The sequence below is a fragment of the Arvicanthis niloticus genome, chromosome 2 (assembly GCF_011762505.2).
Source record: "Arvicanthis niloticus isolate mArvNil1 chromosome 2, mArvNil1.pat.X, whole genome shotgun sequence".
Lineage (NCBI taxonomy): Eukaryota > Metazoa > Chordata > Mammalia > Rodentia > Muridae > Arvicanthis > Arvicanthis niloticus.
The window spans coordinates 134,028,955-134,043,844 of record NC_047659.1 but is presented as its reverse complement, the minus strand read 5'-3'; the positions used below and the strand labels follow the sequence as shown (position 1 = coordinate 134,043,844).

Sequence of the window (14,890 nt, the reverse complement as noted above, 5' to 3'; positions counted from 1 at the left end):
TTAGCAGCCTGTAAGTCTGGTTTAGGCAGGGACTGGAGGTATCTGGGTAGGCTCAGCTGTAGTACCCTGGACTACTCCAACCTACTGAGCTCAGGTAGACGCCTCTAAGGATTCAGTACTACAAGGACCTGTGGATGGGTATGAAGGCCCGGGACCTTGATAAGGGGCACCTAGGGAGTGGTCACCAAGGCAACCACCCCAAGACCCTCACACACTCTTGGGGAGTTTCTGTATTTTCTTTTACAAATGAAACAAGGCAGCAACAGGGTCAGTGTGGGGCTGGGAAGGCATGGGCCTATTTACAAGGGTCTTGGTGAATCTGAAAGGGTGGGAGCAGGGAGGGGGAGCCCTGGCAGAGCCATAATATTCCTATGTCCCTGGCAACTCAAGTCCTACTGCCACCCCAGGGGAGGGCCCTGGGGCCTGCAGCCCTGAGGACTGAGTCCCAGCAGTCTGTAACAGCACCCCTGGAGCTCCTCCTCCCCGCAGGATATGTTAAGTGGGATGAGGCTCTCGACTAGGGCCCTGCTCCCGGCCTGAGTCCCGGTCCTTGGCCTCTGAGGAGGAGGATGATGAGGAAGAGCTGGAGGCGTGGCTGCGGCCTGACTGCTTATAGGCAGCAGTGAGCTCCTGCAGCCGCTCTGCCGTTGGCCCCCACTTGGCGAACCCGGGCTCGTTCTGCAAGAAGAGCACTGCCGTGTTGTGGACGGCCTTGTAGTGCATCTCCTCCCTGTGGGCAAAGGCAGCTGCTCAGAGCAGAGAACGGGCTGGGCCTGCTCACCCAGCCTGTCAGCCAGACCTGGCTTCCTTCCCCTGTTGCCCGGGCACCTACTTCTTGCAGATGTGCTGGGAGCCACTGCGGTACTCGTGCTCAAAGGCAGGCAAGACCAGCTGGTGGCGTTTGAAGCGGCTCTGCTCCATCCGGGTGAGCGCTGGTGTTGGGGGCTCCCGCCACTCCGGGATGAACACAATGAAGGACAGGGGTTCTGGTGAGCTCTCCAGCAGTTTCTGTGGGAGGGACAGTACGGGGTGGACATGAGGTACTGCCCCCAGGAGGCTTGCAATTTTGCCTGCCCCATCAGTTGGCAGCACACCCACCTCGAAGTGAGAGACCATAGCATCCATGAGCTCCTCGCAGAACGGAGGGTTGGCCTCAAAGGAACCACTCAGCGGGGTGAAGTCCAGGCAGGGCCTAAAGAAAGGTGAGCACTGTAGCCCCACCAACACCCAGTCCCTCACACAGACATAACTGATGGCCCCATCCCTAAGCAGCCACAATGTGGGCAATCTCACAAAGAGATGACCACATTGGACCAGAGGCCAACATTCTCTTAATTGTGCTGGGACAAGGAGATGACCTTGTCCCTCAGATAACTAACCTGAGAACAGAGCTAAGGGCTAGGTGTGTGTGCCTGTGTCCACGGAGTTGAGGAAATAGAGTCTAAAACCACCACCACAGAAACCACACCAGGGCTTCCCCAGCTACTAAGCATGGGCCTCCCCTTCCTCTAGGTGCTTTCTTTCTACTGGACAGTTTACCTGGTCGTCTGTGCCCTTCACCCTGCTATTTTTGAGGTCTGTCTTATTCTTCACACCCCTCCCTGGAGCCCAGGATTCCTATCCAAACCTAAGCCAGTTCGTAGAGAAGCCCATAGGCCAGCTTAGGCTACGTCTGTTACATATCTGCCCATGGAGCCACACAATGTGGGTTCTCAGTGCTTACACAGCACTTCAGAGGTCACATGACCAGGGAATAGTGAAAGTGGGGGGCTACCTTCCAAATTGCCTAATTCCAAAGCCCTAAGCATTAAGAAGCAACTAGTTTAGGAGGGACCTAGGACATCTTTATGGTAGAAGGGGCCCAGGAACTCCTGGATCTCACCCTCGGGAGCCAAAGTAGCCATCTGTGTCAGGGAAGGCAGAACAGTACTGGCGGAAGTAGCAGTTCAGGGGTGAGGCGAAACACTCGAAACTGACACCAAAGAGTCGGTGAAGGGTCTCAAAGACGTGCACTGGCAGTGACCCCTGCAGGCCAGTCCCCTCATAGAGGCCCACGCCAAACATCATCTGCAAATCAGCCTTAGTCAGTGTGAGGCTCAGTCTCCCTGCTCCCTTCCAAGGGAGCCCTCCATGGCCCCAGCTCTGTACCTGATATCGACGGAGAAGACACCAGACTCTAGGCAGGAACCTCTCAAAGGCAGAGTCGTCCACACAGCTATAGCGGTAGAGGAGCCACTAGAGACAGACAGACAGAAAGAAAAAGAAAGAAAGAAAGAAAGAAAGAAAAAGAAAGAAAGAAAGAAAAAGGGACTCAGCGGTGACTTCATGACCTTATCATTGGCCACCTGCTGAGGACTCAGGCCATGGAAGATCCCAAGCTTCCACTCAACGCCATCAGCAAGGGCCCCCCAGTTCCAGTTCTTACCAGTTTGCTGAAGTAGCTGCGGCTGACTTTGACCATCTCTCCCTTATACCGGATGCAGACCACACTATTCTCCATGTGCATCTCCACACTAGGCATGGGGGGTGCAGACACGGCCAGACGCACTGGGTAGCAGTACACCAGGCGGGGCTCCAACTCTGAGGCCTCCACTTCCTCTGTGGAGGGGGGGGGGACACGACAGTGAAGGATTGTCCAAAGTGGACAGTCTCCAGTACCCATTGTGCGGTGCTTATGAGGTAAGACCCAGTTTCCGTAACAAAGGAAACAGCACGGTTAAAAAGCGCCACCAGACATTAACTGGTGGCCTGTATCAGTACATGCAGCTATGACGCAGCCTCCTTCTGCAGTGCCTTAGGCCTGTCACACAAATCACAAGTATGAAAATGGCAGGCTCTGGACAGCTGTTAACTTACGTAGGGAACCTCAGGCCTGCAGCTTAACTGTGCTGTCAATACCCATGTTGCCATGGCAGGTTATTATCACACTTGGGTCTGGGGAAAACAGGTTAAGGGACTGGGAATCCAGGCCTGCTTAACTGGCTCAGGCTTTTGTCAGCTCTCTGTTCCTCCATTTCCCAGGGGAGCTGACCCCCAGAGCCAGAGGACAGAGCAGGTCCTACCAGTGCTAATTTAAGAATCAAGGTCTCCCAAATCAGTGCAGTCAGTGCTCTGAGACACTGCCACCTGTGTTCCTTCAGGGCCTAGGACACAGCTCGATCTCCCTCCATCTCGCCCCTACCTGGGATGTTGTTTTCCTTGAGGATGGCGAGGTGCTTCTCTCGGATCCGTTTAGCATACTCCAGGGAGATGTGGTAGATCTTGCTGCAGATGCCTTCCACAGAGTCCTTGGCTGCAGCAGAGACATGGGGCCCACACTGCCTCCGGAGGTGCTCAAGGCGGTCCTGAAGAAAAGCCCTCGTCAGGACACTGATGGCAAAAGGGCCTCGGTGGGGCTACTGAATCCCAGATGTCCCAGCTGTGAAAGTGTTCTACTGTTTCCTAGCCATGTTGCTTGGCTTCTCTGAGTCTTGTTCCTATCAAGGTAATTCAAACTAGCAAATAGGACATCTGAGTAGTCAGTGTCATCCCCTCCTTCACCAAGCCCGTCATGTAAGCAGTCCACTGGATGGCTGCAGTTGTTACCGCTACAGTGACAGAACCCAAGATGATTGGTGGACAAAGCGGCGAGCCAGGCAAGCTCACCTTACAGCATTGGCTGTCTACTGGGAGGGCTGCCACAGCACAGGGAAGCTGGTTAGTACATACTTAAAAGTTTTGTTGTACTTTTAAGTATTTATAGAGACCCTCCTCTCCCTGTGATCACAGTGTGACAAAGAGTGACTCTGAATCGTGAGTGTACCTATCTCAGTCAGCAAGTGTCAGTTATGCTTACTGATGTAATCTGTGACACTTGTGTCCTGAGAAGACAGCCCACTGCAAGCTGGAGATTAGAGACCGTTGAGTGACAGACAGGCCAGAGACCATGATGACTGAGGATATGCTGAGGAAGGCTGATCTGAAGGTGGCCGCTGTCTTGTGATGTTTATTTGTGAATGTATGAGTGCTGACCAGCATTCATTTTTATATGCCGTCAGCATGCCTGGTGTCCACAGAAGCCAGAAGAGGGCATCATATCCCTCGTAATAGGTGTTAACAGTTGTAAACAGCATGTAGGTGCTGGAATTGAACCCCAATCCATTGGGAGAGCAGCCAGTGCTCTTAACTGCGGAGCCATCTCTCTAGCCCCAATAATGGTAGCTTTTAATTGTAATGTGGACACACAAGGAAAGGCAGATCTCTTCTCCAAGATCTCCCAGAGTGACATGTTGAATACATGAAAGGCAGCTGTGTGTGTCTGAGCTTCAGATTACAGAAACAATGTTAATGGACTTGTTCTTTGGGAGAAAACCATGGGCCTTAATCATCTCTGTAGTCGTGATTCTGGGGACTGATGGGCATCAAAGTCTGCCATGTACACAACAGGCTGTTGTAAAAGCAGCCCGACAAGCAGTGCCTACCAGCTGACTTCTCCCTAGCACTCTCACCATGTAGTCCTCCTTGGAGGCTGAGTGCTCCTTCCGCAGCCAGCTGAAGGTGTCCTCCACATTCCACTTGACGACTTTTCTGCTGTCAGGGGATGCACTCCTGCAGGTGGACAGCAAGACAAAGCTGTTTTGTGGGCCCAGCTGTTAGGTGTCTGCTCCTCTCCCGCTTCATTGCTATCTCAGGCAGGAGCCTCTAAGCTCACCTCCCATCTGTCTTTGGCAACACAATGAACCCGGATGGACACGCGCACACATGCACGCACGCACACACACACCATTTTCATTGTGTGGGGCAGAAAAAGCCAAACCTGGACTCAATAAGCCGCCTGGCTGCTTCTGCATATTTAAAGAGCAGGCGTTTGGCTTCCTCCCGGAACTTGATTCGGGATAACCTAATTTAGAAGACAGGCAAGAGTTAGAGCCCTACTCCAAGTGACTCGGTACAAGGACCAAGCAGCCAAGCTAGAGCTGTACCTGATGGGAATGTCATTCATAATTTCACGAAACATGGACGGAGACACAACTGGTTCACAGTTGCTTGGCAACAGAGGGTCACACCCTTTGTCTACCACTTTGCGCTCTAGCATCCAGCGGTTGAAAGACTCCCGGGGTGGCTCAATACCTGTGGGGTGAGAGAGCCATAAGGACCTGGAGCAATCAACAGAGTCTACTGAAACAGAAAAGCACAGCACTTGGTGGTTTCCAGATGCTGCTTTCCTAGACTGCATTTTCCCAAACTATATTCAGAGAATCATGAGAGCTTTATTGTTTTTAAGACAGGGTCTGGCAATGCAGCCCAGACTAGCCTGGAATTCAGAATCCTGCCTGAGCCACCTGAGCTAGGCGGTGTGGGCTCCAAGCATCCTTCCTCTAAGAGTTCTGGTCCCCAGCTCTCGGGTGGACATTACAGTCAGCTTGAGCAGCACACTCAGAATCACAGAGCTGGGACCCCAACAGGCCCCCCTTCCACACAAGCCCAAGTGGTAAAGCCAAGGAAAGGCTGTAGAACCCTCACCCTCCCGCTGCTGACACAGCTCCCGGTAGTGCTGGCGGAGCTTCAAGATGAGCTGAGAGCGGAGCAGCTCAACCTCAGGATGTGGGGGTAGGACCTCTGAAGGACCCCTGTGCTTGATGACAGCATTGGTCTGGATGTCCAGGTCCCAGTACACCCTAGGGGCACAGACAGGAGTTGTGATGAAGGCCTGCCTATCACCACCACACCAAAGTCCTGGACAGACTGCCCACCAACAATGGAGATAACAAGCTAACCAGCAGGGACTCACTCAGTGGGTCGGAGGAGAGCTGCCTGTTTATCTTCAGTAGATGCACCCCAAATCTTTAGTGTTGGGGTTCCTGGGATGCTGGGGGAACTGGGCACCGACTGGCTTGTGGGTGTCACAGGAATTTCAATCTGAAGGAAAAGAGTCCAAAAGGCATCCATCAAGTCAGAGACTCGGCAGCCAGGCCAACAGCTGCACTTGGGAATCTCTCCTGACAGCCACTGCAGGGACCTGCTAGCCACATGCCCAAGGTAACCACTTGCCAGCCAGGTCCCGAGAACCCCTGACACTCACCTTGGGCTTCTTCACTCCATTGCCACTTGGCTGCTCTTCTGAGAGCTGTCGCTTTCTGGACTTGTTCTCCACTGGGGGAGTTTCCACCAAGCTTGAGTCTTGGGGCAGTGGGGTTGCATTCAGTCCCAAAGGGTCCGACTACACAGGAGGGAAAACAGCAGAAATGTAAGCAGGGCATTGGCTTTGTCAGACTCTCAAGCCTTCCTACCCTGCTCTGGCTCCTCAAGGAAGCCAGAGACCTGGGATGCAGATGAGGAACCCTACATGGGCTCCACCTCTGCCTGCTACCTCCAACTGCAGCCAGGGGTGAGCTACCTACTTCCTGATTCCCTCACCTTCAGAAAGGCCATGTTAACCCTACCTCACCACTGACATTATGACACAAGTCAGTGCTATGATGTCTAACATTAGATTGGTGCTTTAAGAACAAAACAGAAATCAGGAACCAAGAGAAGTCAAAGAAGCCGAGGCTTTGCACGGACCTCCTTTAGTGACATCAAGAATCTCTACACATGCCCCTTTGCCCACAAGCAGCCATACGGCCTTGGCCCTGTTACTTTGAACCTCAGTGTCTTCTGCAGAATAAAGAGACCTTGCCTGATGGGTAGTGAGGCCTGATCCAGCTGAGGTGGCTCCCTCACAGCCTGTAGTAATAATTCCTATAACATCCTTCCTCTCCCTCACAGCCTCGCCTTAAACCCCCGATTCTCAGAGGAACACTTTCTTCTTCCCCAAATCAGGATCCCCTGATTTTCAATACCATTTCTTCTTTTTTGGTTTTTCAAGACAGGGTTTGTCTTTGTAGCCCTAGTTGTCCTAGACTCACTTTCTTCGAGATCAAGCTGGCTTGGAATTCATAGAGATCCACCTGCCTTGGCCTCCCAAGTGCTGGGATTAAAGGCAAGAACCATACCTGGCTCAATACCACAGCTGGAAGCCTACTGTCTGCCACAGAATAAGCATAGCATAAACACAGGGAGGGAGCAAGTCAGTCTTGCTGATGCTATCTCATTTGCAATGCTCAGAATGACACACTAATAATCTGATCACTTGTCAGTCTCTCCTGACTGCAGGTTCTTTGAGGACAGGGACTGTCTTACTTTACATTTTATCTGTAGGTATTGGCACAAGGCTAGACACCTAGCTGTTCAGGATGACGTTTGTGGAAGGCTAGAGGCCTGCTCTGAGACCTTGCCCCAAGCTGGCACTCACAAGCACATCGTGCTGACCCAGCACAGGCATCTCCCACAGGGACTGGTTGGTGAATCGGTTGAAGTAGTAGGGACGGCTCTCCCTCCGGCTCCAGCACTTCTCCCAGCCTGCATGTACCAGCTCCTCTGCAAACAAGAGTACAACCCAGACAGTAAGGGCTGCACACAGCACCCCTTCTATCTTGCTAGCCCACACCACTCCCTCCAGTACCTGGGAGGTCCTGTACCAGGCGAACTGGCTTTGGAGAACAGGGCTGGCTCTGATTGGAGGTGCCTGGAGAGTGACTTAGAAGGGATGCTTCTTCCCGGGGGCTGCCGTGATTCTCATTGGCCATCTCAGCACCCACGCGGGACCTGCCACACAGGACCAAGACGGTCAGCTCCATCCCACCCACCAATTACAACCTATGGTTCTGGTGACTTATCTAGAGATTTGAGAAGTCCAACAAGAGTTTTGCCCTGGACAGCCAGCCAGCTGATGCCACAGGTGCACTGAGATTAAAGTTGTCCCCTCTATACGACAGAGCACCCACTGGCTATATCCTAATTGCCTAGCTTGTCCTTGGGCTCACATCCTCCAGGAAGCCACCTTTTACTGCCTCCCTGCCCAGGTTTAATGGGCAAAGCTCTTCTAGTGCCATGAAAAGTACATTATAGTGCTAGATGGCTAGCCCTACAGTGGAACTGTCTCATTAGACTGGGTCCAGGGCATTGCTCTCCAGAGCTAAGAATGTCACCTACACCCAAGAGTAGCTCTACTAATCCTGCAGACTTTTACAAAGCACCAAAGCAGCCAAGAGAGAAGTCATTCATTCCTACAAGGACCAGTGCCTTCTCTTGGGAAGAGAGTTTTACTGATCCCACTAGGTAAAATCTCAGTGGACTCGTGCAGCTGAGGAGGAAGCATGGACTCTAACTGGTTGCAGTTTGTTGCTAAAGGAAGCAGTGTAACTGAGTAGTGCTATCTGGTTTAGTCCTTCAGAAGCCCCAGGCAAACACTGATTCCATCAATGCCAGTAAGGAAGGCAGCATCTGCAGGTTTGTATTCTCCACTACTCCCTCCCAGAGCACACCCAGAACAGGCTGCAAAGGCCAAGTGCTTCCCAACATGGATCTATTACACCCCTAGGATCACCTGAGATGGGACTGGGAAGTTTGTTGTTTTTGGTATGTTACAAACCCAACGAGAAACCCTCCCCACAGTGAGACCACAAAGGCTGATTCAGAGATTTACTTTGCAGGCTGATCAGGAGCCCTGACTGGTTTGTTAACGACATCATAGGAATCATTGAACATTTATTTTATTGTACACTCAAAGACGCCTGTTAATTTGGAATGGAAAAATCAAATAGTTACTTTCTCTGTACAGCTTGGCAGATAAAATCACAGGGCAGCAGGACTTGTGACACAAGGGCCTTGATTACAGAAAGGTTTGGAATGGCTTCTTGAGGGGCTGAGCCCATGGGTTTCAAGGCTGAATTAAGGTCCCCTTTTCTCTCACCCTCTGGGGTCTGCAATACTAGCATGAGAGTGTTTTCTTCTCTGGCTGGATTGAACCCACGTCACGGGGTCCTACAGAAGAGGGGGGAGGCCCACAGGAAGGCGTAGCACAGGTGGGTGGGCTGGTCAGCAGTGCAGTTGACAGGGACCCAGGGGACTCCGTGAATCAGCAGCTGGAGAGCAAATAGAAGAGAAGAGTCATTGGCCTGTGAAACGTTGCCAGGCAGGGACAACAGCAGAGGGACAGGGACACTAGGAGTCTAGAGGCTCAACAGATCAAAGTGGTGCTTCTCAGAGTGCAAGGTCAGCCAGGTCTGTAGAGTGAGACCCTGCTCAAGTAAATATGCTGAGACAGACCCCCTCCTTTTATTTTGGCGGCGGTGGTGGTGGCGATTCTTTGGTTTAGTTTGGTTTTGAGTCAGGGTTTCTCTGTGTAGTTCTGGCTGTCCTGGAACTCACCCTGTAGACCAGGCTGGCTGGCCTTGAACTCAGAGATTTGCCTGCCCCTGCCTCCAGAGTGCTGGGATCAAAGGTATATGGCAACATCCCCTGGCTTTTTTAAGACAACAACAACAAAACTGTATTTGAGCTTCCAAGCAACAAAGTCTGCATTCATAGGCCCTGAACCTGGTTTGTCAACGAACTCTAAACTTGGTTTAATGCTTTCCTGTCACCTTGAAGTTGGTTGGTTTTTGTAGTGCTAGCGGTGGAACTCAGTCTTGTACGTGACAGGTAAATGTTCTTCCATGTGCTGTATCACCAACCCTTGGGTTGGTTAAGACCATTATGTATAGCTTGACAAATATATATGAGGTACTAGGTCCTTGTTCATGATAGATAACCATTCTGCCACTGACCCAGACCTCTAACTTTTGAGACAGGTTCTTAAAAAATGGACAAGATTGTTCTTGAACTTAATCTGAAGTTCAAGAAGACCTTGAATATATGATCCTCCTGCTTTGGTCTCTGGGATTAACTGAGATTACAGCCTGTCCCACCAGGACTCACAGACAAAACTTGCCTTTTTTGGCTATCAAGGCCAGATCTGAGAGTGCTAAGTAGTAAGGGTTCCAATAAGCAACCCCACCTGCCAGCCTGGGATTGACTTTTTCTTTTTTTCCTCCTCTTTTCTTTTTTCCATTCTTGGGTTGAAATGAGGACTCAGTCCAGGTTGGCCTTAAACTCATTTTGTAGCTGAGTCTGACCCTGAATCCCAGTCTGTTTTCCATCTCCCAAGTGTTAGGATTACAGGTGGAAGCCACCATGATGAGCTTTCTTTCTGAATTGGCTCTGCCTATGTTGCCTAGATTAGTCTTCAACCACTGGGCTCAAGAGATCCTACCATTTCAGCCTTCCCATTGGGTGAAATATAGACACATGCTAATGGGAATCATGTTTTCATTTTGCACAACAGAGGCCCAGTACATTGTACAGCCAGCGGTGCCAATTAAAGTGTCTTACAGACCAAAGCAAAGAGAGCAAAGCATATATGGAAAGTCTGGGGCACTATCTCAAGCTGCCCACAACTAAAGACACACTTCTTTGGATGTCTGGGAAAAAAATTAAAACATGTAAACACGTATAACACATCTCATCCATCTTTATTGAAAAGTGGGTGTCCCAGAAAATGTGAAGGATGCACCTGGTAGATGCAGCATTTGTTAGAGAAGGCAGAAGCAGCCTGGCCCAGTGCCACCTAAATGGGACACTACAACAATCCCAAACCAGCTGAACCCCACAACACACCTGTTAGCAATCAGAAGAGGGAAGGGTAGTGTTAGTATTCTGTCTAAACTCCACCTTCACAGTTACCTGGAAACAGCAACAGGTAGAACTACCAAAGAATTTATAACTTTAGGGCAGGGTCTCACATAGCTGGACTGGCCTTAAACTCATAATCACCCTGCCAGCAATCTCCAAGTGTTAAGATTATCGCCTTTGGTCATCCTATCCTGCCAACATCTCTAAGTGCCATCACCCTCTGTAATTTTGTGTTTTTTTTTAAACACACCCCAAGTGGAACTGGGAAACAAGATGACAATATTTTTCACTTTACACTGCTTGAAAATGTTAACTTAGAATTTGTTTAAGTGCTGGTAGTGAAGCTACTTAGTACACTGACTGCCCGGCATATGTGAAACCTAGGGTTATACCCCCAGCGCCACACAGACACACATCAACCAGGCGCAATGGCGAACGCCTTTAATCCCAGCACTCAAGATGAAGGATTTCTGTATATTCGAGGACAGCCTGGTCCACATAGTGAGTTATAGGATAGCCAGGGCTACACAGAGAGAGCCTGTCTCTTAAAAATAAATAAGATAAATTCGCTTAGATGGATGCAGCAGGTCTCTGGCCAAAACACCATCTCTGAAGTTAGCCAGACCGAAGTTCAAGGCCGTGCTGCCATCCCGACTTCTAGGGCAGAACCATTTGACCCCTGCACCGTAGTCTAGTGTTCTGTGCACTCTGGCTGCTGCTCCCATTACGTTCAGGTTTTCACTTAGCCTGTGCCTTCCGGACCCCCACGCATACCAAAGTCGGAGAAGCGCAGCGTAGTCTACAGACAAACTGTATCTGCGCAACAAGCGGAACTCAGCCGAGAAAAATGCATCCGATTCCCGGATTGGAGGAACATGGGGCGGGAGCACTTCCCAGTGTACCAATCATAATGCTCTGGCTGTGGTGGGCGGAGCCACAGGACGGGCAAAGTGCGCAGGCGCACAGGCGGGAGCTCCCTCCGCGCGCTCCCGCGTGCCCCTCCCCCAACCCCAGCGGGGGCGGGATGTTTGGCGCGCGCGCGCGCCGGCCCATCTCCCGGGCTCCGCCCCCCGCCCTGCCGCGCGCTCCCGCCCCCGGGCTGAGGCGACTCAGAGTCGGAGCCCGACACAAAGGCGGTGGCGACGGCAGCAGCGGCAGCAGCGAAGGGACCCCAGAGGCCGCTCCACCCGGGCTCTGCGGGCCCACTGCACTCACCCCAGCCAGCGGCCCTGCTGCCCACCCGCGGGTCTAAGATGGCGGCGACGAAAGGGACCGGGCGAGCGGCAGCCCCGAGCGGGAAGCGCCGGAGGGGCCTCCGCCGTCCTGCCTCGTACTCCCGGACCCTGGCGCGGCTCGCAGCGGGACCATGGCTTCCTGGGGCTCTTACCTGCCCGAAGCGGACTCGAGGGGATGCGGCCACACGTTCTGCTCGACCGCCCGTTTTGCCGCCTCCGCCTCGCCCTCCCCAGCGCCGCTGCCGCCATCTTGTGTCCCAGGCCGGGACTCCGCGCTGCGCATGCGTTGGTACCGCCTCTGAAGGACCTCGCCACGGCCGCGCCGCCATCTTGAGTGTGGCAATGTTGGCTGGCTCCCCAGACTTTTATTGCTTTCACTTTCCCCCCCGCCCCCAACTCCCTACTTTTCCGTTCTTCTCTGTTGTCCCTTGTTGTCCTGAGAAGGAGGAAAAACAGCTTTGCTATTCTTGAAGTGTAGGTGGGGAAGAATGAACATATACGCACACCCCTGCCTCAGTTTCCCTGTCGGACGCACTCGCAGGGGCTGAAGATCCACTAGGACACTTTAGGGGGGCACGAAGCTGGTCTAGAATCTCCTGGGGGCTCTGGCTCAGTTGCGGACACAGGCGGAGTGGTGACGTAGGCCCTGCACGTTGTGGGCACCTGGGTCCTAGCCCGCACAGTGCTCTCTGCTTCCAACCGGTCTCGTCCACTCTGCCACCTAAGGGTCCAGGAATTTTTCCCCAACTCTGCTTAGAGGCCAGAAGATGACGTGCAAATCGAACCTTGTCGCGTTAGCAACCTGTTCACAAATTGCTCTTGAAGCTTTTGGAGGAATGCTGGTAGGCTAGAGCTGGCTTTGGGCAGTTGTAAAGTTGGCGAAGGCGACACACAGCTTAGCAGGAGACGCTTCTGCAAGAGCCAGTAATTCCGGCTCCCTGCCGGAATTAGGCTACTAGCTCCACCCACTTGTGGCCTCTAAGGAAGCTATTGCCCAGTTAAGGTAACTTGAAAGGAGGACAAGTTTGCCACCTGCTGCTGGATTGGCAGCAGATGCCTTAGCTGGTCAGCTTCAGGTCTATGACGCTGATGACGCTGACTGCCAGTAGCTTTGAGGTGGGATGTTGGGAGGTCAGGAATGGTGGTCAATAGTATACACTAGTAAGAGTTGGAGGAGGTTATCTACTTTGTCCTCAAACACCTGACCCTCGACCCCAGGTGCGTCCATCTTAGTATGGTTTTTTCTTTTTCTTTTCCTTTTATAGTCTTGCTATATAACCCTGGAAGGCCAGGAACTTGTAGCCATCTGTCTGCCTCCTGAGTGCTGGAATTAAAAGCATGCACCATAATATCTCTCGAATCTTTTTTTAAGGGTGTTGGTAGTGGCGTGTAGTGCAAGCACTAAAAGTAGTACCAGCTGGGCCTTTGGGCTCACACCTGTAATCCCAGTACTTGGGAGACTGATAAGGATCACTAGTTTGAGAGGTCAGCCGGGATATAAGAAATTTGCTTTTTGTTTTTGTTTTTTTGCGACAGGGTTTCTCTGTGTAGCCCTGGCTGTCCTGGAACTCACTCTGTAGACCAGGCTGGCCTCGAACTCAGAAATCCGCCTGCCTCTGCCTCCCAAGAGCTGGGATTAAAGGCGTGCGCCACCACCACCTGGCAAGAGATTTGCTTTTAAAAGGAAAGTTAAAGGGGATGTTTTTTAGGGGTATAACTCGGTGTTTCCCTAGTCTCTGACTCTGTCTCAGTACTTTTTTTTTTTTTTTTTTTTTTTTTTTTTTTTTTTTTTTTTTTTTTTTTTTTTTTTTTTTTTTTTTTAGCTATCGAGGTGTGATGGTGGTGGGTTCCTTCCTTTAACCCTAGGACTCCTAGCTACATTGAGAGTTCCAGTCCTGATCCCTAATCCTGTCTCAAACAAAACCAAGATGGAGTCAAGGAAGGTGTGCACATCTGAAACCCCAACAGCACTCTAGCCCTGGAAAAGCTGAAGCAGGAGGAGTCGAAGTCCTAAGTCAGCCTGGGCTACACAGTGTAATGAAACACTCAAGCACAATAGTTGGTGTGGTGGTCCTTTCCTCTAGGTCCAGGTGCTAGGAAAGCTGGATGAGGATCCTGACTAGCACAGGGAAATGACATCTGAAGAAGGAAAAACAGGCATACCTGCAGAAAGTCATTGCATCAACTACATAGAGTGGATGATGCTGGCACTCAGGCCAGTTTACCAACTCAGCAAGCAGAAGCTCCTGCAGGTGGTGATGTTACCATTGTAACAATCACTCCCTGCTTTTACAGCGGTGCTGCCTGACATTGAGCTGTGGAGGCCAGCCTGATCTATCCAGCAAGATGCTGTCTTCTCGCCCCTTTTGTGTAAGATGTCACTAATTACTTCGAGCTGTACATAATTCACACTCCAGCTCCAGGCCCATATGTGGCTAAGCACCAGGAAGCCTCCCTGACTTCTTTAAGCCCCTCCCACCTCCCAATTCATCCTCCGCTTTCTGTGTTCTGTGTCCTGAGCTTACAGTGTTTGTCTACTTCCTTTGCCTGTACTGTACAGGACTTCCTTCCTAACCAAACCTATGGTGTTCAAGAGTCTTGGTCACCAACTTGTGAAAGATCTAGGGCTGTTACTTACTTACTTTCAGTCACAGATGGTAGGAAAGATCTAATACTGTTCAACTGAGTAGCCAGCCAGCCATGTAATTCTGCCCTAATAGCATGCAATCTTAGAGCTAGAGGATATAGATGGAAAAGGATGATGGTGGGGAGGGGCTCCAATCATTTGGTGCAGAGCTTGCCTTTGTCTATAACTTACCTCTCTGTATGCATGCCTAATAAATGCATTGCTGCCCAGGTGAAATCTGTGGTGGAATTCTACTTTGGGGTGCTGTTGGGACATCAGGAGTAGGGGTAAGCATTGTATACATCTTTCTCAGGAGTTAGAAACAGCCATTAGACTCCTCGATGAGAAAGGCTTACTCTCTTATCTGCCTGGCCCATGCCCAGCCCTCTGACTACTTGTTTGATGACCAGAGACAGACTGCAGTGTAAAAAGCTGAGTGGCTGTTTTAGGCATCCTGGTTTCTAGTCCAGGCTCTGGCTTCGGCAAAGGAGACCCA

The 14,890-nt window shown here is 51.4% G+C and overlaps 2 protein-coding genes and 1 long non-coding RNA gene across 4 annotated transcripts; 1 reads left to right on the top strand and 2 right to left on the bottom strand.

The window, feature by feature from the left end:
- Positions 1-212: 212 nt before the first annotated feature.
- Positions 213-7,673, bottom strand: Pcif1 (phosphorylated CTD interacting factor 1). The gene is made up of 15 exons (XM_034494493.2): positions 7,484-7,673; positions 7,274-7,398; positions 6,062-6,199; positions 5,771-5,898; positions 5,503-5,657; positions 4,962-5,109; positions 4,796-4,879; positions 4,488-4,587; positions 3,182-3,344; positions 2,426-2,598; positions 2,149-2,235; positions 1,883-2,067; positions 1,099-1,192; positions 833-1,008; positions 213-730 (listed from the first exon to the last, which is right to left on the bottom strand). The coding sequence occupies exons 1-15, from the start codon at positions 7,656-7,658 to the stop codon at positions 496-498; spliced, it is 2,166 nt and encodes a 721-aa protein (XP_034350384.2). The 5' UTR covers positions 7,659-7,673; the 3' UTR covers positions 213-495.
- Positions 1,231-4,327, top strand: LOC143441500 (uncharacterized). The gene is made up of 2 exons (XR_013108983.1): positions 1,231-1,575; positions 3,141-4,327. It is a non-coding gene; the product is annotated as an uncharacterized LOC143441500 (long non-coding RNA).
- Positions 7,674-8,557: 884 nt separating the features above from the next.
- Positions 8,558-13,109, bottom strand: LOC143441498 (uncharacterized). Of its 2 annotated transcripts, none has more exons than XM_076930226.1 (2): positions 11,308-13,109; positions 8,558-8,945 (listed from the first exon to the last, which is right to left on the bottom strand). In XM_076930226.1, the coding sequence occupies exon 1, from the start codon at positions 12,095-12,097 to the stop codon at positions 11,333-11,335; it is 765 nt and encodes a 254-aa protein (XP_076786341.1). In that variant the 5' UTR covers positions 12,098-13,109; the 3' UTR covers positions 8,558-8,945; positions 11,308-11,332. The 2 variants fall into 2 exon arrangements, with proteins under 2 accessions (XP_076786341.1, XP_076786342.1); XM_076930227.1 differs by having other exon boundaries at positions 11,921-12,714.
- Positions 13,110-14,890: the final 1,781 nt, after the last annotated feature.